Raw genomic sequence first — 24,650 nt, forward strand, 5'->3', positions numbered from 1 at the left:
TAGATAAAATGCACATTTAGGTTCCACCTCTGAAGAATGACAAAAGCTACTTACAGTTGAAGTCGGAAGTTTACATACACTTAGGTTGGAGTCATTAAAACCCGTTTTTCAACCACTCCACACATTCCTTGTTAACAAACTATAGTTTTGGCAAGTCGGTTAGGACATCTATTTTGTGCATGACACAAGTAATTTTTCCAACAAATAGTTTTACAGACAGATTATTTCACTTATAATTCACTGTCACAATTCCAGTGGGTCAGAAGTTTGCATTCACTAAGTTCACTGTACCTGTAAACAGCTTGGAAAATTCCAGAAAATTATGTATTGGCTTTAGAAGCTTCTGATAGGCTAATTGACATCCTTTGACTGAGGATTAACCTGTGGATGTATTTCAAGGCCTACCTACAAACTCAGTGCCTCTTTGCTTGACATCATGGGAAAATCAAAAGAAATGAGGCAAAACCTCAGAAAATAAATTGTAGACCTCAACAAGCCTGGTTCATCCTTGGGAGCAATTTCCAAACGCCTGAAGGTACCACGTTCATCTGTACAAACAATAGTACGCAAGTATAAACACCATGGGACCTCGCAGCCATCATACCTCTCAGGAAGGAGGTATGATGGCTTGATGAAGTTCTCTCTCCTAGAGATGAACGTACTTTAGTGCGAAAAGTGCAAATCAATCCCAGAACAACAGCAAAGGTTTTGTGAAGATGCTGGAGGAAACAGGTACAAAAGCATCTATATCCACAGTAAAACACGTCCTATATCAACATAACCTGAAAGGCCGCTCAGAAAGGAAAAAAAACACTGCTCCAAAACCGCCATTAAAAAGCCACACTACGGTTTGCAACTGCACATGGGGACAAAGATCATACTTTTTGGAGAAATGTCCTCTGGTCTGATGGAACAAAAATAGAACTGTTCGGCCATAATGACCATTGTTATGTTTGAAGGAAAAAGAGAGAGGCTTGCAAGCCGAAGAACACCATCCCAACCATGAAGCACAGGGGTGGCAGCATCATGTTGTGGTGGTGCTTTGCTGCAGGAGGGACTGGTGCACTTGGGGCGGCAGCGTAGCCTAGTGGTTAGAGCGTTGGACTAGTAACCGGAAGGTTGTGAGTTCAAACCCCCCGAGCTGACAAGGTACAAATCTGTCGTTCTGCCCCTGAACAGGCAGTTAACCCACTGTTCCCAGGCCGTCATTGAAAATAAGAATATGTTCTTAACTGACTTGCCTGGTTAAATAGAGGTAAAAATTAAAAACTTCACAAAATAGATGGCATCATGAGGTAGCAAATTCTGTGGATATATTGAAGCAACATCTCAAGACATCAGTCAGGAAGTTAATGCTTGGTCGCAAATTGGTCTTCCAAATGGACAATGACCCCAAGCATACTTCCAAAGTTGTGGCAAAATGGCTTAAAGACAACAAAGTCAAGGTATGGCCATCACAAAGCCCTGACCTCAATCCCACAGAAAATGTCTGGGCAGAACTGAAAAAGCGTGTGCGAGCGAGCAAGGAGGCCTACAAACCAGACTCACCAGCACTGGAATGGGCCAAAATTCACCAAACTTATTGTGGGAAGCTTGTGGAAGGCTACCTGACACAAGTTAAACAATTTAAAGGCAATGCTACCAAATACTAATTGTACGTACATTTCTGAGCCACTGGGAATGTGATGGAAAAAATAAAAGCTGAAATAAATCACTCTCCCTAGTATTATTCTGACATTTCACATTCTTAAAATAAAGTGGTGATCCTAACTGACCTAAGACAGGGAATTGTTCCTAGGGTTAAATGTCAGGAATTGTGAAAAACTGAGTTTAAATGCATTTGCTATTTTTATTTGCTCCATGGCTCAGGCGGCCAAGTGGACACAAGGCTGTTTGGCTCATCTCAGTCACAAGGAGGAATAACTTTGCAGGTGTTTCTGATTAATAAACAATGCCATGCATTGTGCGAAAAGTGCAAATCAATCCCAGAACAACAGCAAAGGTTTGTAACGCCAGGGTAGTGGGTTCGATCCCCGGGACCACCCATACGTAGAATGTATGCACACATGACTGTAAGTCGCTTTGGATAAAAGCGTCTGCTAAATGGCATATATTATTATTATTATTATGCTTTCTTGAAGCATGGTTTTGACTGCTCCTACAGTTTTGCATCGGTACTGCAGTTTAATTGACTCCCAGCCCAGATAGGCAATTTCCATGTAGAGCATTTCCACATAGAGAAGTCAGATTTGAAAATTCCTTATAAGACACTTCAGTCATCACCTTTGTGCACAAATCATCTATTGAATTATTCAAATAATTGTCGCTGAGGCAAAAAATAATAATTATCACTCATATCCAAAGATACACTACATGACCAAAAGTATATGGAGGCCTGCTTGTTGAACATCTCATTCCAAAATCATGGGCATTAATATGGAGTTTGACACCCCTTTGCTGCTAGAATAGCTTCCACTCTTCTTGGAAAGCTTTCCACTAAATGTTGAAATTGCAGCGGGGACTTGCTTCCATTCAGCCACAAGAGCATTAGTGAGGTCGGTCAATGATGTTGGCCAATTAGGCCTGGCTTCCAGTCGGCGTTCCAATTCATCCCAAAGTTCGATGAGGTTCAGGTCAGGGCTCTGTGCAGGCCAGTCAAGTTCTTCCACACCGCTCTCGACAAACCATTTCTGTATGGACCTCGCTTTGTGCTCAGGGGAGTTGTCATGCTGAAACAGGAAAGGGCCTTCCCCAAACTGTTGCCACAAAGTATGAACCTTTCTGGTGCAGGCCTTCCGCTAGTGACCCACCTCGACAACATCCGATGAAATTGCTGATCGCCAAATTCAAAATACAGAAATAGTCATAATAAACATTCATAAAAATACAAGTGTTATACATCGGCTTAAAGATTAACTTCTTTTTCATCCAGCAGCTCTGTCAGATTTCAAAAAGACTTTACGGCGAAAGCATACCATGCGATTATCTGAGGACAGCGCCCCGCTTACAAAAGCATACAAACATTTTCCAACCAAGTAGAGGAGTCACGAAAGTCAGAAATAGCAATAAAATGAATCACTTACCTTTGATGATCTTCATCTGGTTGCATTCACAAGAGTCTTAGCTACACAATAAATGTTTGTTTTGTTCGATAACATTCCTCTTTATATCCCAAAAACTCAGTTTTGTTGGCGCGTTTTGTTCAGTAATCCACTGGCTCAAAGGTGGTCAAAACATGCAGATGAATACATCCTAATAGTACTGGTAAAGTTCGTCGAAACATGTCGAACAATGTTTATAATTAATCCTCAGGTAGTCAATTGTCTAAATAATCGATAATATTTCAAACGGACAATAGCGTATTCAATAGAAAGGAAAAACAACGAAGGGCACTCACTCGGTCACACGCGCAAACCAGCACTGCATGATTCCTCAGTCCACTGACAGAAAGGTCTCATTCTTCTTAATTTTTCAGAAAACAAGGCTGAAACAATGGCTAAAGACTGTTGACATTTAATGAAGGCCATAGGAACTGCAATCTGGGTCCCAACCCATTAGATACTCTATAGGCATTCAATTGAAAACTACCCACATCGAAAAAATCTGATTTTCCTCCGGTTTTTGCCTGCCATATCAGTTTTGTTATACTCACAGACATGATTTTAACAGTTTTGGAAACTTTAGAGTGTTTTCTATTCACGTCTACCAATTATATGCATATCCTAGCTTCTGGGCCTGAGTAACCGGCAGTTTACTTTGGGCATGCTTCTCATCCAGACGGCAAAATACTGCACACAAGCCATAAGAAGTTTTAAGCACAAAATTGTCTAGAATGTCATTGTATGCTGTAGCGTTAATATTTCCCTTCACTGGAACTAAGGGGCCTAGCCCAAACCATGAAAAACAGCCCCAGACCCTTATTCCTCCTCCACCAATCTTTACAGTTAGCACTATGTATTGGGGCAGGTAGCGTTCTTCTGGCATCCGCCAAACCCAGATTCTTCCATCGGACTGCCAGGTGGTGAAGCGTGACACATTACTCCAGAAAACGCGTCCCCACTGCTCCAGAGTCCAATGGCGGCAAGTTTTACAGCACTCCAGCCTATGCTTGGAATTGCGCATGGTGATCTTAGGCTTGTGTGCGGCTGCTTGGACATGGACTAACAGTTATTGTGCTGACGTTGCTTCCAGAGATGTTTGGAACTCGGTTGTGAGTGTTACAACCGAAGACAGACAATTTGTACGTGCTAAGCGCTTCAGCACTCGGCAGTCCCATTCTGTGATCTTGTGTGGCCTACCACTTCGCGGCTGATCCGTTGTTGCTCCTAGACATTTCCACTTCACAATAACAGCACTTACAGTTGACCGGGGCAGCTCTAGCAGAGCATAAATTTGACAAACTGACTTGTTAGAAAGGTGGCATCCTATGATGGTGCCACGTTGAAAGTTACTGAGCTCTTCAGTAAGGCCATTCTACTGCCAATGTTTGTCTATGGAGATTGTATGGCTGTGTGCTCAATTTTATACATCTGTCTGCAATTGGTGTGGCTGAAAAGCCGAATCCACAAATGTTTTTAATTTATTTTATTTAACCTTTATTTAACTAGGCAATTTGAAGGGGTGTCCACATACTTGTATATATATAGTGTATGTAAATTCAACCAACCAATAGGAATATATAAACATCAAATACATATTTCTGCAGTGTCAAGTGGAAACATAACCAACACTGTTACGGCAACTGCACCACCCGCGACTGCAGGGCTCTCCAGAGGGTGTTGCGGTCTGCCCAACGCATCACCGGGGGCAAGCTACCTGCCCTCCAGGACACCTACAGCACCCGATGTCACAGGAAGGCCTGTGACATCAAAGGACATCAACCACCTGAGCCACTGCCTGTTCACCCCGTTATCGTCCAGAAGGTCAGTACAGGTGCATTAAAGCTGGGACCGAGAGACTGAAAAACAGCTTCGATCTCAAGGCCATCAGAAGGTTAAATAGCCATCAGTAGCCACATTAGAGGCTGCTGCCCTATATACCTACACTTGAAATCACTGGCCATTTTAATAATGTATTCTAAGCATAAGCATAATTGTTTTAGTTATTTTTTGCCAAATTGAAGTGCTTCCTACTGGGTATCACGGTCATGTCGCCGGCGATAACAAACATGGCAAAAATAATTCTCACAGGATAGCAGCCTACATCTTTTGAAAAAAGGTGCTATCTAGAACCTAAAAGGGTTATTTGGCTGTCCAAAGAACACTGAGGAACTTGAAGCTCTCGACCCACTCCACTAAAGCCCTGTCGATGTGAAGAATGGGAGTTTGCTTGGGCATCAGTTTCCCGCAGTCCACGATCAGCTCCTTTGTCTTGCTGACGTTGAGAGAGAGGTTGTTGTCCTGGCACCACACTGCCAGGTCTCTGACCTCCTCCCTATAAGCTGTCTCATCGTCGTTGGTGATCAGGTCTATAGTACCACCGTCGTGTCGTCTGCAAACTTGATGGTGTTGGAGTCGAGCGCTGCCACGCAGTCGTGGGTGAACAGGGAGTACAGGAAGAGACTAAACACGCACCCCTGAGGGGACCCCATGTTGAGGGTCAGCGTGGCAGATGTGTTGTTGCCTACCCTTACCACTTTTTGTCACACCTGGACTACTGCCCAGTCAAATGATCAAAATATATACAAATCTTTCTCATCAGTAACGTTTTTGTTGATTATTTGATTATTGTATTTATTGTTATTTTAGATTTTCTGTCTCCCTGATGTCACTTTCCACCCTGTGTCATAGCTGCGGGGAAGGATGTTTTAGATAGGGAGTGCTGTCAACAGGGTGGGTTTATCAGGGGGTACTGCAGCACCCCAACCTCCCGTGACTATGGCCTGTATGCAGAGGGGCATCAGAATTAAAATAAAAACATGTCTTAAACTTTTTGTAGTTAACAAATCCAATATTGAAACGTTAGAACTAGAGTAACATTAACAAGCATTGAAAAGATGAATCCATTCTTCTCGAATAAAAAAGAAATCTCTGTTTTTGAATCACGATTGTAATGTCAGTCGGCTAATAGGCTATGCTTCGGACGGGGAGGGGCACACACACACACACACACACACACACACACACACAGGCAAAGATTTTCAGCTGGCAGGCAGACAGACACTGGAATAAGTTTGAGTGACAAGAGTGAGGGCTTTAAATAGGCGCTTTGTTGCATTTTTTTGTGGGACTGGAAAAAATGCTGGAATGTAAAATAACGTCATTAACTGGTTCCCATGCTTTTAAAATGCCGGTTCCATTCATGATTCTGATTCTGTTCCTCAAATTTTTTTTTTTCCAATTTTCGATTGTTCCCTGAACCGGTTCCAACCCCTGCTTTTACAAACTCACTTCAATCTACTTTTTCCACAGCCTCAGGTCAAAGCAATTCTTTCTGAAATAACTCTGTGCTTCAGTCCATGTCTTCCGCAGGTTCACCAGACGATACTGACACTGCTAATTGTTTGGACAAGGATGTTTTTGTGGAAGGAAGGATTGTGGTTGTAAAAAATGAATTGTTTGGTTCGGTGAGATTTAGGAGAAAAAAAACTCTAACCTTGTAAAAGGGCAATGAATAACACTCTCCACTGAATGACTATAGAAAGTATTCCTCCTATACACATACAGTGCCCAGTGAATAGTGCTGAGCGATGAGAGCTTTTTGAGGTTGGTTTCAGTTAGATTATTAAAATAATCACGGTTTTAGATTTTGGTATCGATCATTTACTTTAACATTAAACACATTATGAAATATTGACATTTACAATGATTTTAGGAAATTACAAAGACAAAAATAGTGAACATTCAATTGCCAAAACATTGAAAATATTACATTGTCTCTGTCAGGTCCACATTGGTAGACATCAATCGAAAAATAGAATATATAATCAAATATATCAGAAATAGTCAAATATATCAGTTGTGTATATTACTTTGATTACTTTATTATGTTTCATTCCTTAAAGTACTAATCTCATCTCTGCTCAAGCAGGTAGCAGACAGACCATCTACGTCACGTGCTCCCAATACTGTACTGTCTTTAGTCATCCTATTTACCTAGCATGCCTAAGTGTGCTGCAGAGCTGTCTGACAAAATCATTTTACTAGTTCTTCCAAGTAGATAAGGAATACTTTCACGAACTGTCTGTCCCTCTCGTTGTTGAGTTGTACATTCCTCTCTCATGTGGTCTATCCTTCTGTGTATCTAACCAACCGTAGCCTGCATGAAAGTGTATCCATCCAGAGGACTGTATAGACTTCTTTGGAAAGTAAACAATAACAAAACTCATTTAGAACACGAGGCTCCACTCTTACATCCGGCTAGTTAGCCCCCTGCCCCAAGAAAACTCAACATGTACCGGGCATGTTACAAGCAGAAAAGTAAATAAAGTCTACTTATAAAGACAGAAAACTGGGGTTAGCCTAGTCAGCGTATGGAAAAGTCAGAGGCAAGCTAGCCAGCCAGACACTTCAGAGGACGTCGGCTACTTCATTAGGTTACCTGGATAGTGGTGAGAAACAACAGGCCATACAGAGGTTTGCAGCGGACACTGTAGCCTCCATAGAAATACGAATGAATGTCTATGGTAGCCTCCTTGTTTGACAGGCAGATGGTGGGACATCGTTTTGCACAGGGGTGTAGGAAAAATACAGTTTAAGTCAAATTTGTACATTTACCTGCTTATGATTTCTGAAATTTGATAGGCTATTTTAGTCAACCTGTCTAGTCAGTCCTGGCTTACCTGCAGCTTCTTTTCAGTCATAACTTGTTGCCCTATAAGACAAATAAATTATAATGCATAGGCTAATAAATAAATCAGTACTGAAGAACAAATGTCTTAAATCATAAATCGGTGTTCCAGCTGTGTATTTGATCTGCGAGTGTGCTAGCACCAGCCGAGCAAGCCTCCCTCTTTGGGTGCGTTCGTAAATTCACTCTGGCTATCTACTCCGATTTCAGAGCACTCTGTCTGAGTGTGCCAGAGGGCAGAATAACTTAATTTACGAACGTGCATGAATATGGCCGGTGTCAGTCTATTTCGGCATAAAAACATAATTATTTATGACAACAGCACAGTCACCAACGCTCTAGATAACATGAAAACAGACAAACAAGATCTGCTAGGGCATGTAAAATGGTCAGAGTGAGGTGTTCTCTCATTTGCGTCTTGAAGTAGCTCGCAAGCTAGCCAATGTCAGCAAATTAGCTTGGGTGCTTGACTGATTTTATGAACGCCCTTTGGCACTCCAGATTGAATTTCCGAACACACCCTTTAGTGCCAGTAATGTACGTTCCGAACACTGAATATATGAGTCTAGTTTTCGAATATAAAGTCGAATATAAAGTTTGTATGTCCGAACTCAGAATCAAATATGCTTCCAAAAAATAACATGGTCGCTGTGGTAGAACGTTTAGGCACAAGCTTGATGTAGTCATTCATTGCGTGCTATAAATATGGGACCACATACCTAACTACTTTAATACACACATAAGTGAAATTGTCCCAAAAAAATTTGGTCCCCTAAAATGGGGGGGGGTCTTGGTACAAAAAGTGCTGAAATTTCTAAACGGTTCATCCCGATATGGATGAAAATACCCTAAAATTAAAGCTGACATATTGCACTTTAACGTCATAGTCATTGTTCGATTTCAAATTCAAACCTTTTGGAATATTGAGCAAAAAGAAGAAAAAAGGCTTCACTGTCCGCATAATTAGAGGGCACTGTACTATTCAATAGGAGGAAAGATGTTTTTGATTGAAGAATTAAATCAAACATTTCAGAACAAAGATTTGACTACACAATAACAAGAAGGTTTAGATATTAACTTTGTGATTGTGCTTTTCATTGGGACAATTTTGTATTAACTAACTGACAACTGTAGATACCCAGATGAAAAAATACTATAGTACACTATGGCATAAATACTGTAGTATTACTATAATTATATATTATAGTATTCACTGTCGTGTTCTTGCAGACTTTACTATAGTATTCACTACAGTGTTTTTGAGGACATGACTGTAGTATACTGTAGTATTTACAGTACTATAGTAATTACTGTAATGGAGGAATACTATAGCGTGTAGTATAGTATTCTACAACATTCTATAGTAAGTACTTCACATGATCGAGGGACACTAGTGTGGAATATAGTATTATACAGTATATTATAGTTTACTAATATTTACTACAGAATTTTATAGTAAGTACTATATTATTCTATAATAAACTGTAGTATTTTTTTTATGTAGGTATCGTTCAAATCTCAAATGATTTCTAAATAAAAGCATTAAATGGCAAAGACATTAAAAACATTAAACAAAACATTAAATGGCAAAGACATTAAAAACATTAAACAAAACATTAAATGGCAAAGACGTAACCAATGTTCAGCATTTGTCTGGACACTCTAATCAGATAACAGATATTAAAACCTACAGATTATTGTTCCTTGTTATGGAAGTCATTATCATAGTGTGTGTTCTCTCTTTGTGTCATAGGGTAAACAGTCTACCATCATGCAGTGGATGTTATTCCTAGCGCTGTTCTCAGGTCAGTGTCTTTATTCAATGTCTACTCACTATCTTCAAGTGTGAAGCGCAAAACCAGGGGTTAAGGGCCGTCAAAAAAAATAGTTTTTTCCTGTGTTTATTTAAATCATTGTACAACAGCTGAATGAAAGGAACACTACCAAGGTCTGACAGAAATGGATCAGTGTAATTTCCTGATAGTTTCTGGTTGAAAATACAATCTACACAGGACCTTCTAAATCAGCAGGTTTTGCATGGGTGGAGTTTCGGCTTGCCTGGTGAAATCACTATTGAAATAAATGTTTTAGGTTGTAATCTTTCACATGACTGGGAAAACATATATGTATCTGTTGGTCACAAATATATATTTTTTTAAAGGTAGGGGTGTGGTTAAAAAAGAAAGTCAGTATCGAGTGTGACCATTTGCCTCATGCAGGGGGACATCTCCTTCGAATAGAGTGATCAGGCTGTTGATTGTGGCCTGTGGAATGTTGTCCCACTCCTCTTCAATGGCTGTGCGAAGTTGCTGGATATTGGCGGGAACTGGAACGCGCTGTCGTACACGTCGACCCAGAGCATCCCAAACATGCTCAATGGGTGACATGTTTGGTGAGTATGCAGGCCATGGAAGAACTGGGACATTTTCAGCTCCCAGGAATTGTCTACAGATCCTTGCATCATGGGGCCGTGCATTATCATGCTGAAACATGAGGTGATGGTGGCGGATGAATGGCACAGCAATGGGCCTCAGGATCTTGTCACGGTATCTCTGTGCATTCAAATTGCCATTGATAAAATATAATTGTATTCGTTGTCTGCAGCTTATGCCTGTCTATACCATAACCCCACTGCCACCATGGGGCACACTATTCACAATGTTGACATCAGCAAACCACTCGCCTACACAACGGCATCTGCCCGATACAGTTGAAACCGGGATTCATCCGTGAAGAGCACATTTCTCCAGCATGCCAGTGGCCATTGAAGGTGAGCATTTGCCCACAGAATTCGGTTAACACACCGAACTGCAGTCAGGTCAAGACCCTGGTGAGGACGACAAGCACGCAGATGAGCACAGAGACATCTGTGGCATTGTGTTGTGTGACAACTGCACATTTTACAGTGGCCTTTTATTGTCCCCAGCACAAGGTGCACCTGTGTAATGATCATGCTGTTTAATCTTGATATGCCATACATGTCAGGGGGATGGATTATTTGGCTAAGGATAAATGTTCACTAACAGATGTAAACAAATTTGTGCACAAAATTTGAGCGAAATAAGCATTTTGTGCGTATTGAACATTTCTGGGATCTTTTATTTCAGCTCATGAAACATGGGACCAACACTTTACATGTTGTGTTAATATTTTACTTCAGTATACTTGCTTGAATTTTGGGGGGGGGGGGGGGGTTGCAAAAATGCATTTTTTGATGGAAAACTATTACAGTAAGGCAGTGGTGGTAAAAGTACCCAATTGTCATACTTGAGTAAAAGAAGTGGTGTAAAGTACTTAAGTAAAAATACTTTAAAGCACTGCTTAAGTCGTTTTGGGGGGGTATCTGTACTTTACTATTTATATTTTTGCCAACTTTTACTTCACTACATTCCTAAAGATAATAATGTACTTTTTACTCCACACATTTTCCCTGTCACCCAAAGTAGGTGTTATATTTTGACAGGAAAATGGTCAGATTCACACAGTTATCAAGAGAACATTCCTGGTCATCCCTACTGCCTCTGATCTGGTGGACTCACTAAATACAAATGCTTTGTAAATTAGTGTTGGAGTGTGCCCTTGGCAATCCGTCAATAAAAAAATAAATAAAAAAAATAAAATATATATATATATATTGCTGTCTGGTTTGCTGAATATAAGGAATTTAAAATGGTTTGACTTTTACTTTGGATACTTCAAATCAAATCAAATTGTATTTGTCACATACACATGGTTAGCAGATGTTAATGCAAGTGTAGCGAAATGCTACACATTTGAGCAATTCTATTTCCTTTTAATACTTAAGTATATTTCAAACCAAATACCTTTTAGACTTTTACTCAAGTGGTATTTTACTGGGTGACTTTCACTTTTACTTGAGTCATTTTCTAATAAGGTATCTTTACTTTTACTCAAGCATGACAATTTAGTACTTTTTCGACCACTGAGTAAAAGTAAAGATACCTTAATAGATTAATAGAAAATGACTCAAGTAAAAGTGAAAGTCACCCAGTAAAATACTACTTGAGTAAAAGTCTAAAAGGTATTTGGTTTTAAATTTACTTAAGTATTAAAAGGAAATGTAACTGAAATTATTTATACTTTTACTTAAGTATATTTTAGAAAATTCCTTATATTAAGCAAAACATGTTCCTTGGTAGCCAAAAAATACTTGTTACACTTTGAATGCATAGCAGGACAGGAAAATGGTCGAATTCATGCACTTATCAAGAGAAAATTCCAGGTCATTCCTACTCTGATATGGCGGACTCACTAAAAACAAATACTTAGTTTGAAAAGATGTCGTTGGCTTATGTCCCTGGCTATCCGTAAATAACAAAAACAAGAAAATGGTTCAGTCTGATCCGTAAATAACAAAAACAAGAAAATGGTTCAGTCTGAACCGTAAATAACAAAAACAAGAAAATGGTTCAGTCTGAACCGTAAATAACAAAAACAAGAAAATGGTTCAGTCTGAACCGTAAATAATAAAAACAAGAAAATGGTTCAGTCTGATCCGTAAATAACAAAAACAAGAAAATGGTTCAGTCTGAATCGTAAATAACAAAAACAAGAAAATGGTTCAGTCTGAACCATTTTCTTGTTTTTGTTATTTACAGATAGCCATTCACAGATCCCAATCTGCTTCAGATGCTTATGTAGAGGGATAAATTATGAAAAGGGTATTCTGATTTTGATTAACTTTTTCTACTCTAGTGACAAACGTAACGGAACCAATAAACGGAACTATGACGGCTGCCTCTACACCTGTTATGACAACAAGAGGTAATAATGCTGCATCCCATGTGATATTTACATTTACATTTAAGTAATTTAGCAGACGCTCATATCCAGAGCGACTTACAAGACATAGACCTACAGTACGGTACCTTATAGGGGAATTAGGATCATTACGTCAAGGAAATATAGTATTCTTTCTAACAAATATATCAACGGATACTGTGCCCTATGTAATTATAGGGAGAGTGAAGCATGTCTCTATACTTCAAAACTTTGTATTTGAAATCAAACAATGATTATGAGGTTAAAGTGCAGACTGTCAACTTTAATTTGAGGGTATATTCATCCTATCGGTTGAACCGTTTAGAAATGACAACACTTTTTGTACGTGGTCCCTTCATTTTAGGAGAACAAAGGTATTGGGACAATTTCACTTATATTGTAATAAAGTAGTAAAAAGTTCAGTATTTGGTCCCATATACATAGCAGTTCACTCGATAGGGATGAAAATACCCTCAAATTAAAGCTGAAAATCTGCACTTTAACCTCAATTATTGTTTAATTTCAAATCTAAACTTTTGGAGTACAGAGCCATAAGACGAAAACAATTGTTCCCTGTCCCATATCGAGTTCATATGCATGACATTTTCCTAAAATACTATGGAATTACTGACACAAATGTAATCATCATTTGTATGGGGTATGTTCAGCCTTTGGCTCAACTTGCCCTGGCCAAATGGCACAATTTCCCCCAAAGCAAAACATTTATTATATTAGCCCACACAGCTACAAGGATTAGGTTTGCATAGTTACCAGATAATTTACCAAAGTTACCTGAATCTTCAGTAATTTTGGTAATTAACAGAACATCTAAGGCAATCTATCATAACTTTGGTAATTTACTTTTTTTAATGTATTCATATATAGTATTAATTTATTATATATGCGTCCACATTGTCCATGAGTTTCTAGTGGATAAACCTTATGGTTCAAGAGAAAATAGCCTAATTAATAATAAATGATTACCTAAAATCCTTGAAAGATACCAAAATTCTGGTAGTTTACTGGTCAACTTTGGAAGTTTCCAGTATTATACCCTCCCTTAGCAACCCTAACAAGGATGCACTTTCATGCTAGGCTTAGGACCTCGTATTGTAGCTTATAGAGAACCCAACTAATGTATAAAACAGTCTTAAAACTATCTATTTAGGTTTTGATACACGCATCATGAAACCTCAAACACAAATTCACTTGACATTGGGGAAATATGTTTTTTGGACCAAACTTCCTACATTTTTTTCATGTGGTTTCTGCCTTCACCGACTCATTTACATTACATTTAAGTCATTTAGCAGACGCTCTTATCCAGAGCGACTTACAAATTGGTGCATTCACCTTATGACATCCAGTGGGACAGTCACTTAACAATAGTGCATCTAAAACTTAGGGGGGGTGGGGTGAGAGGGATTACTTAACCTATCCTAGGTATTCCTTAAAGAGGTGGGGTTTCAGGTGTCTCCGGAAGGTGGTGATTGACTCCGCTGTCCTGGCGTCGTGAGGGAGTTTGTTCCACCATTGGGGGCCAGGGCAGCGAACAGTTTTGACTGGGCTGAGCGGGAGCTGTACTTCCTCAGTGGTGAGCAGGCCAGAGGTGGATGAACGCAGTGCCCTTGTTTGGGTGTAGGGCCTGATCAGAGCCTGGAGGTACTGAGGTGCCGTTCCCCTCACAGCTCCGTAGGCAAGCACCATGGTCTTGTAGCGGATGCGAGCTTCAACTGGAAGCCAGTGGAGAGAACGGAGGAGCGGGGTGACGTGAGAGAACTTGGGAAGGTTGAACACCAGACGGGCTGCGGCGTTCTGGATGAGTTGAAGGGGTTTAATGGCACAGGCAGGGAGCCCAGCCAACAGCGAGTTGCAGTAATCCAGACGGGAGATGACAAGTGCCTGGATTAGGACCTGCGCCGCTTCCTGTGTGAGGCAATGAAATGATGATGGCCTCTATCTAAATATTTGGTCACATGATTAATTTTGTGTATAGTTTCCTAGAAACAAGGGTTGGCTCAACTAACCCTTTGGCACGATTTATCCCACGCTCCCCTACTGCTTGCAGCTGAATCAGAGCCCTCTCCCCGACTTTTAGTTGGTGATGGGAAGTTTGGGTCTTCGTTCCTTTGATTCAATAATGCCCAGAGGCCAATGCATACAGGACCTCTACCAGCGAACAATGAACTCCAAACTCAAAAGAATCATGATTCTACAAGACTCTCGTTCTCTCTGTCATTTGTGACAGGCTAATAAAACTGGTCTTCAAAACAATTTACATTTCGGATTGCTAGGCATACAAATAAGATTATTTCTTGATACCTTTAAAAAAAACAAGGTTTAGTTGCCGCCGCAACCGTACTAGATTGTGAACGACTCGTTTTGGCGGATTGCAATCGCTTGGCTACCGTCGGGAGATTTGCACATTATCATTAATATTAACTGCAGCGACAACCCGAAACAATTAGTTCTCGAGTTTGTTGAGCAGAAGCAGACTGTGTAATGTTTGGTTCTACACAGAAGTTCATCGATGACCTTCAATTATCAATTCGTTGAGTACATTTTTACACCATACAATCAATTATCAGTTCTAAACATGTCTTTTCCCTGTGCGCACATACTGCATGATAGACAGTTGGTGGTCGGAGCATGTCTTCGGAGCCGCCGAGGCAGAGGAGCGCATATCAAACCTGCTGAATAATATATAAACCTGCTGAAGAATATATCCATCCTGCTGAATAATATATAAACCCGCTGAAGAATTAATTGCGGCCAGCAGGTCAAATTTAACGACTAAAAGGAATGAGTTACTCGTACAAACTAACCCTGACTCGAGTCAGTAAAAAGAGTTGTGCAGTTTGAGAACAATTTGTTCTTTTTGAACGTCGCTACTTTCAGTGAGCGTGAAATAAACACTCCAGAAGCTAATTGGTAGACCAACAGCTTTTATAGACATTGGGATACTTACTATTCATAATGATGCACTACTTTATTTTATATTTATAGATTGTGCAACGACACCATTTTGCCATCAAGCACACCACGAAGACTTTCTTCTCCTCTATTTTGACATGTACCCATCTGTCAATCTCTCGGTCTTCTCCAGAGATGCCCACCATCCGCGTGGTGAACGGCAACAACCGCTGCCAGGGCCGTGTGGAGGTGTTCCACATCAATCAGTGGGGCACGGTGTGTGATGACTATTGGGACCTTCAAGATGCCCAGGTGGTGTGTGGGCAGCTGGGCTGTGGCACCGCCATCTCAGCCAATCCTCAGGCCTACTTCGGCACCGGCTTGGACCCTATCCTCTTAGATGATGTAGACTGCAATGGAAGCGAGATAGATCTCACAAACTGCTCCCACTTCGGCTGGGGAATGCACAACTGTAACCATAATGAGGACGCTGGAGTCATCTGCACGGGTGAGGGATTGGATTCTAAGGAGTTGTGTGCTTTTACTTATCAATGGGAACGTGTATAAAGATTTCGGAATTCAGATATGACGTCATTGTTTTAGCAGCGCTAACAAACCGTGCAAATACATCCGCCAAACACCGGCTTCAAGGGCATTTGCACTTTTACACAAGGGGTTACCAACATTCAAATAACTATGGACATATTTTCGTTAAAAAACGTTATTTTTAGTCATACTATTTCATCCTTCCACAAGATATAGTCCCGACACAAATGTAGCGTTGCCAGAGACGCGACCCAGTCGTTCAGTCTTTTTATTCTGTATGTATGGACACGACCCAGTCGTTCGTTCTTAATGTTCCATTGCTATATTGGCTGGAAACGTTCTTATCCCTTGATTGCTACAGCAGCTATCCAACTACGGCTAATTTACAGTCATTTCAAAAAGTCCAGCCAGAATATCAGCAAAGTAGCTACATTTGTTTAAGCTGTTTTCTAGTAACATTAATTTGGATGCATCCATAACAATGAGGCGCGATTTCGCCTGGTATAGAACATGTGCTCACTCCAGGATACTGCTGTTCAGAGGAGCTACCAACCACACAGCTACAGTAAAACAATCCCTTCAAACTGAAGCTGTAAAGACTGTAAATTAGCTACGTTTCGTTGGACTTTTTTCAATAGATTTCTTTTTTTAAATACCATAAAAATTATGCAAGCTGATTCATGATTTCGACTGGCTGAGAAACGCTGCCTGCCAGCAAGGTTTATACAAATCTCCGCTGTTGAAAACAACATTTCAGTCTAAAATAAATGTGAGGTAATGTCAGTGGATTGCGCAGTCTGATGGAACAGAGTAAATAGGCATTTTGACGTCAAAGATTTAGACAAATGTAAATTTGTGCAATAGACACGTGCTGGAATGCTGTTTTCACCAATCAGCATTCAGGATTAGAGCCAGGCGTTGTATAATACGTCAATAAATCAGCAGCTTTTTTTGTTTTTCAAATTTGCCGGAGTATTTGAGATAGAATTGGGATCATGTATGCTATACTAATGATGATTTAAAAAGAGTAATTGAGTGCAATGTACAATAGGCAAACATCGCAAACTAGGAATTTGTGGTAAGTGATGGAGGCCACCATCTTTATGCACCTCCGCTATTGTGTGATAATGATTGTTTGTGCATGTGAAGCAACCAAGGCAGGACTGTAACGGGAGAGATTGCTCTAATTGCTGTATATTTTGAGTGGTAGAATATACACTATATACACAAAAGTATGTGGACACCCCTTCAGGTTAGTGGATTCGGCTATTTCATGTGGCTGAAATAGCCAAATCCACATACATTTTTGTATATAGTGTATGTGGACACCCCTTCAAATGAGTGGATTTGGCTATTTCAGCCACACTCTTGCTTTGGTTACCACTGCTAAATTCAGCCTTTTCCCCAGATAAATAGTGTGATGTTCTACCATCTGTGCTGTCTATTGATAGAGTTCCCCACTAAGACGATACAGATGGTGAGAGTGGAGCTGACCCCTGATTCACCGACGAACTTAAGTGATCCTGCCGTGAGTGAGGCCATTTTGCAGCAGGTGAGTCTCACCCTCTACTCAACTGTATATTGGGCTTTCTCAACCGGCAGACTCCGGTACCAGGAGGAACAGACCCAAAGTCCAATGCAATTCTTTACAAACATATTTCAGTTATAAAACGCAGTCATGGATATCGATTAAGAGTAGAACTAAGAGTACATCATGGAACCCTACAATATTATAAAATATATTCAGTAAATTACTTATTTTCAGATAAAAGCCAAACTGAGAGCTCAGGGGATGTCTGACACCGTTAAACTGAGTTGGAAAGTGCAGCCTGATGAAGAAATTTTCCACAAGAAGGAGATGGGAAAGAGTCCGAAAAAGAGGAGGAAGAGGTCAGAACTTTAAATACACAGGCAAATATACAGTGTACAAACCGTTAAAAACACCTTCCCAATATTAAAGGTACTATGCACTGTATTCATTGATTAAAATGTTTTTTTTTAAATTACCTATAGTAACTGCTATAATGCTTGATATTGAACAATAATGCTTCCTATTGAATTTCTTTATATAACCATAAGATAATTGTTGCTTTAATACAGAAAAAACAAGTTTTATTGTAAATGTGTGATATACAGTTCAATATTTAAAGGACAAAGGACTATTTTTTTTTTACCTTTAATTTACCCTATAGTGAATAACTTTAATTAGCATGGAGCCTTACTTTAAGGGAGGCAGGTAGCCTAGTGGTTAGAACATTGGGCCAGTAACTGAAAGGTTGTTGGATCGAATCCCCAATCTGACAAGATAAAAATCTGTCCGTCTGCCCCTGAACAAGGCAGTTAACCCACTGTTCTAAAGCCGTCATTGAAAAATAAGAATTTGTTCTTAACTGACTTGCCTAGTTAAATAAAGGTTACATTTTTTATTTAATTACTTGAAATATGGGTATACGGTTGGAAGTCGGAAGTTTACATACACTTAGGTTGGAGTCATTAAAACACTCCACAAATTTCTTGTTAACAAACTATAGTTTTGGCAAGTCGGTTAGGACATCTACTTTGTGCGTGACAAGTAATTTTTCCAACAATTGTTTACAGACATATTATTTCACTTATAATTCACGGTCACAATTCCAGTGGGTCAGAAGTTTACATACACCAAGTTGACTGTGCCTTTAAACAGCTTGGAAAATGATGTCGTGTCTTTAGAAGCTTCTGATAGACTAATTGACATAATTGGAGGTGTACCTGTGGATGTACACTGCTCAAAAAATAAAGGGAACACTATAATAACACACCATGACTGACCCACCGCCAAACCGGTCATGCTGGAGGATGTTGCAGAACATTCTCCACTGCGTCTCCAGACTGTCACGTCTGTCACATGTGCTCAGTGTGAACCTGCTTTCATCTGTTAAGAGCACAGGGCGCCAGTGGCGAATTTGCAATCTTGGTGTTCTCTGGAAAATGCCAAACGTCCTGCACGGTGTTGGGCTGTAAGCACAACCCCCACCTGTGGACGTCGGGCCCTCATGGAGTCTGTTTCTGACCGTTTGAGCAGACACGTGCACATTTGTGGCCCGCTGGAGGTCATTTTGCAGGGCTCTGGCAGTGCTCCTCCTTGCACAAAGGTGGAGGTAGCGGTCCTGCTGCTGGGTTGTTGCCCTCCTACGGCCTCCTCCACGTCTGCTGATGTACTGGCCTGTCTCCTGGTAGCGCCTCCATGCTCTGGACACTACTGTGACAGACACAGCAAACCTTCTTGCCACAGCTCGCATTGGCGTGCCATCCTGGATGAGCTGCACTACCTGAGCCACTTGTGTGGGTTGTAGACTCATGCTACCACTAGAGTGAAAGCACCGCCAGCATTCAAAAGTGACCAAAACATCAGCCAGGAAGCATAGGAACTGAGAAGTGGTCTGTGGTCACCACCTGCAGAACCACTCCTTTATTGGGGGTGTCTTGCTAATTGCCTATAATTTCCACCTGTTGTCTATTCCATTTGCACAACAGCATGTGAAATGTATTGTCAATCAGTGTTACTTCCTAAGTGGACAGTTTGATTTCACAGAAGTGTGATTGACTTGGAGTTACATTGTGTTATTAAAGTGTTCCCTTTATTTTTTTGAGCAGTGTATTTCAAGGCCTACCTTCAAACTCAGTGCCTCTTTGCTTGACATCATGGGAAAATCAAAAGAAATCAGCCAAGACCTCAGAAAAAAAAATTGTGGACCTCCACAAGTCTGGTTCATCCTTGGGAGCAATTTCCAAATGCCTGAAGGTACCGCGTTCATCTCTACAAACAATAGTACACAAGTATAAACACCATGGGACCACGCAGCCGTCATACCTCTCAGGAAGGAGACTCGTTCAGTCTCCTAGAGATGAACGTACTTTGGTGCGAAAAGTGCAAATAATCCCAGAACAACAGCAAAGGACCTCGTGAAGATGCTGGAGGAAACAGGTACAAAAGTATCTATATCCACAGTAAAACGAGTCCTATATTGACATAACCTGAAAGGCCGCTCAGCAAGGAAGAAGCCACTGCTCCAAAACCGCCATAAAAAGCAAGACCGGTTTGCAACTGCACATGGGGACAAAGATCGTACTTTTTGGAGAAATGTCCTCTGATCGGATGAAACAAAAAGTGTTTTTGCTTTCAGCAAGCAAACTAATAAGTCACAAGTATGTCGGATAATAGCCCACTGATAGCATGACGGTTTACCCGTTTGTGTCGCCAATACGTAAAGAGAAAGTGTTACAGCTCCTTCCCCCACTAAGACTCCTGTGGATGGGAAAGATATTGTAATTTTCCTTGTGCATGCCTTCTCGTTTCCCATGGTCTAGAAAGTCTATTGGTGGTGGGGTAGGTTTCTAAAAAAGCAACTGAAATCACAAAAAGTGTCTGGACGCTTCTATAACATGCCATTTACATGGAAAATAGAAATGTTACATTTTTCACATTTTTCACACAAACCCATTAATGTTAATATGAGAGAAGTGCCAGATCTCAAATTAGGATTCAGCCCTTCATAAATAGCCACTAATATATATGTATATACAGCAGTGATGAACACCAATGAAATACTAATCATAACCCAATAGGAAGAGGAAGGAACACATGCATAACTGTGACAGAAATTGACACAAAAAGTGTGACTGAATCTCTTTTTAATAAAATAGAAAATTCATACGTTTTTGTTTTTCCATTACATTTAAGAAAGAAAAAAATGCTTAAGAATATTGTGACACGCTCAGCTGTTCAGTGGTTGATCTGGAGTGAGAAAAGAGCCAGCAAACACAAGGAAAACGAGTACATACATGTATATGTACATACACATACATTATGAATGAAAAAAAATAATACAATTTTGTACACAAATTGTGCCACTGGTAAAATGTACTGGCCGTTGAATCATTCTATTTAAATCAGGCCGATGGACAGAAAGAGAAATACGCACTAACGCAAATCTCCAAAAGAAATATTAAACCGGCTTGCTGAAATATAACTTAAATGTACAAAGAAAAAGCGTCATTACCCAGCAGAGGTTTACATTTGGTAGTGAAATGACTTGGTGAATTCAGAAAAGAGCCCAGCTACTGTAATACACCCACCCTAGTCATGGAAAGTATTTGACTGTCAAATATTTGAATATATAAAAACAACATTAGGTTTTGCCAAACAAATCCAACATTGCATGGACCGTATCATTCAAATGGATACTCCGAACAAAACTAGTTTTATTTCTTAGAGGATAAGAATTCCAACTGTTAAAAGAAAGATAACAGGGGTCGAAGTGGACTTATTGCTTTATAAATGGCTTTATAAAAGGTTAGAATCATTGGGGGAAGAGAGCAGAATAAACCTAGGTCATGTCACCACCGTGTGAAAGTAAAAAGCCTCCTGGACAGTGCAGTAACGATCTAGCAACATACACCATAGTACAATCATGTGTTACTCTGCAAACCAGAGTTAAATATGAAGAAGATTTAGCTAGGAGACCCTGGTGTTTCCGGGTCCACAGAGTTTGTTTGTTTGTTTCGTTCAAAATTGTTGAATTTTCTACGAGCAGTTGCTTCACAGCCCAAAGACCGTAGCGAGAAGCAAAGTCCCACTAAAAACAATACTTGCCATGATGATGCCAATTAAACTGTGCTGTGCGTTAATAGCGTCAGTCCGGTAGCGTTGCAGGACTTGCATTTCCACCCTTTTTTACACATTGACATTTTGTAACCTGAGGAGAAAACCTCTACCATCAACATGGATGAGAGAAATGGTATAAAACAAATGCCATGTTATTTGCATTGTTGTGCCTTTTGAACCAATTGGAGCAACAAAATAAAAAACTTCACTTTGAAATCAAAAGTGAACTTTGCACTGTGTACGAGGAAACATAATATTGCAATTAAAATGACACATTGCACAAATAGTTAACTCAACTTCGAATGCCAAATGTTTTTGTTTGTATTATATATATATTTTTTTTTACAATGGACCATAGTCACGTCATAATGAGAGCTTATTTGAAGGGCCCCGTGTTTTGCAAAAACGTGACACGCTTGGATTTTTAGCCTTTTATTTAAAGCTTTAACATCAAACTGTCCACTTGTTCTTTTTATATGTCAGATGATCCAGCATCATCCTCAGACAATAGCTTTCATTTCTGGTGCAATTCTCATTTCTGGATAAGGCTTCAAATACAGGTTCAAATCTCACTATGACACATGAGTGCGCAAAACATAGGGCCTTATCATCTGGTCAATGTGGTTCTAACTTGTGTTCCAAAGTAATGGTCAAGGTTCGGGCACTGCATTCAAGTAAAACATTAGTAATGCTTTAGAAGTTAGGTCCCACTTTACAATAAGTGTCCCTAATGACCATCCATGTTAGTTACATAGGCAGGTACAATGTTATTGCAGTGCAGGCCTATGTACTGTATTGTTTGAGTACTTCCAAAAGTCAGGCTTGTTTTCGGTCGTTTAAAAATCGTAATATTTGTAATTACACAAACACAAACAAATTGTGGCTAAACCTCTCGTGCAAATTATTTTTGAGGTACTTGTAAATACTTTGAAATTGAGAACGTCACTAACCATGTGTACCCACAGTAATTTATTACACTGTTTTTGTAAGTGCTATACTATTAGTGACACTTATTGTAAAGTTAGACCAGAAATCATATACAATCGAAAATACAAATAAAAAGGTTTAAGGATTTAACTATATATCCATATCCCTCCTTCACTATTTTATAAATTCATGATAAAAATAAAAAAAAGTTAGGTTTTCATCCAATTTGTTTTTTTTTTCATAGATACTGATCCTTCAATCACCTAACCCATCCACCTTAAACCACAAACAGACTAAAAACAGCAGTCTCCCCCTATAACGCTCATTGACATCATCCCAACGTTCTTCCGACACTCACCATCAAATTATCACAACCACCTTCTCTTCTCCTCCTTCCCCTCTGGTTCTGATTCTCCTCCAGATCTACAGGTCCTTCTTGGTCTGGCTCTGGTCTGTTCTAGAGGGTTCTCTTTGGTCTGGGCAGAGTAGCTGAAGCATGTCCCGCAGGGCCTGCCTGATCTGACCTCCATACTTGTGGGAACTCTAAGAGAGACAGAATAAATCAGCAAGAGAAAGACTAGTCCCAAAAATTGTTTGCTTAGCCAAAATATGTATCCCGTTAATCAACCTCAAAACAAATATTCTCAATTAGCTTAGGAAATTAATAAAACGAGGGCATCGTTTAGGTTTGGACATGTGGTGCGAAGATCCTCCCTGTGGACCGATCAGTGGTACTCACAGTCTGTGAGCAGGAGTGCTTGCAGGAGATGTGAAAGTTCATCATGTTCTCTCCCATGATAGTGTAGGACACCCCGTAACCATCGTCTGCCACCTAGGAAAGACAAGGCATATGCTATAACATGCCTTGCGCATGGAGGCTTCTGCACGTAACACAATCTTTCTCCAAGTTGAGATGATATGCTCGTTGACAAATAATGTTCTTATGTTGGAAGCATTCTGTTATTCCACCAAGTTTTGCAATTAAAAGGTGTTTGGAGACGAAGATAGAGACCGAGAGGTACTGACCGGGCCAAAGCCTCCGCCACAGGAGACGTACTCTGGGTGGTTGACCATGTCAAACAGCTCTACCTGCTGGACAGGAGTCTGACTGGTGGAGAGGTGCCATGGCTCAGACAGCACCTGGAACAACACAGGCAGGGACAGTGTTGTTACTCCACTAAGCTAGACACGTCACCACAGAGATGATCAAACATGGCTGATGTTATAATTAAGTAATAAGGCTTGAGGAGGCGTGGTATATACCACGTCTAAGGGCTGTTCTTAGGCACAACGCAAACCCCGAGGTGCCTTATTGCTATTATAAAACTGGTTGGTTTCCAACATAAATATAACAGGTAACAAGTATTTTTGGGTCATACCTGTGGTATATTGTCCGTTATACACACTGCTGAAATGCTGTTTAAGCCTATCAGTATCCAGGAACCACACTACCCGGTTTATAATACTGTACATAAAACAACGTTGTTGTAACGAAGGCGGTTGCACAAAAGGTGTTTGACTACTACCAAATTAATATCTCAGTGCAGATTTCTCTTATTATAATTACATAAGTGGTTTTCCGGAACTATTTACTTAAAAAAAAGACTAGCTTCTTATTTTTATATAATATAATATATATAATGGATAGAATTATTATATAAAAGTGAATTATTTATTTGTGTAAGACAGAACTGCTTAAAAAAAAAAGAACAGAGCCACGTCGTATGGAAATCAACATTTTATTACAGAAAAGCAAGACGCCAAAAAAACACACCTCTTTCAGGAAGGGAGAGTCCACCCCAAGGTATTTGGAGACCACATAGAGACAGAAGAGGTGCCTGTCGATGCCGGCGCCAGTCATGGCATGTTTGTACAGGTTCTGGTGCTTCTCTGAGGCTTGGCGGAGAAGTCTCCTGCACGCCTCTACCCCCTGGTGGACATTAGAGGGGGGGAGAGCGAGCAGGAGAGCGAGCGGGACAGAGAGAGAAAAGGGTAAAGAGAGAGCGAGAGAGATGAGGGAGAGCAATAGGGTACGTTTTATGAGAAAGTA

General features: G+C 40.2%; 2 protein-coding genes across 2 annotated transcripts in view; one reads left to right on the forward strand and one right to left on the reverse strand.

The window, feature by feature from the left end:
• Positions 1-4,890: 4,890 nt before the first annotated feature.
• Positions 4,891-18,129, forward strand: LOC124047619 (scavenger receptor cysteine-rich domain-containing group B protein-like). Its single transcript, XM_046367940.1, has 6 exons — positions 4,891-4,922; positions 9,542-9,593; positions 12,505-12,573; positions 15,677-15,991; positions 17,481-17,581; positions 17,795-18,129. The coding sequence occupies exons 2-6, from the start codon at positions 9,560-9,562 to the stop codon at positions 17,930-17,932; spliced, it is 657 nt and encodes a 218-aa protein (XP_046223896.1). The 5' UTR covers positions 4,891-4,922; positions 9,542-9,559; the 3' UTR covers positions 17,933-18,129.
• A 2,554-nt stretch (positions 18,130-20,683) lies between these two features.
• LOC124048403 (carnitine O-palmitoyltransferase 1, liver isoform-like) overlaps positions 20,684-24,650 on the reverse strand; it is a 42,289-nt gene continuing 38,322 nt past the window's right edge. Inside the window, exons 16-19 of the mRNA XM_046369167.1 lie at positions 24,375-24,530; positions 23,627-23,740; positions 23,340-23,432; positions 20,684-23,143 (exon numbers count right to left, since the gene is read on the reverse strand). Coding sequence (XP_046225123.1) covers positions 23,024-23,143; positions 23,340-23,432; positions 23,627-23,740; positions 24,375-24,530 — 483 coding nt within the window. The 3' untranslated portion in view covers positions 20,684-23,023. The remainder of the gene's footprint in view (positions 23,144-23,339; positions 23,433-23,626; positions 23,741-24,374; positions 24,531-24,650) is intronic.

Source organism: Oncorhynchus gorbuscha, linkage group LG11, assembly GCF_021184085.1.
Source record: "Oncorhynchus gorbuscha isolate QuinsamMale2020 ecotype Even-year linkage group LG11, OgorEven_v1.0, whole genome shotgun sequence".
NCBI classification, from domain to species: domain Eukaryota; kingdom Metazoa; phylum Chordata; class Actinopteri; order Salmoniformes; family Salmonidae; genus Oncorhynchus; species Oncorhynchus gorbuscha.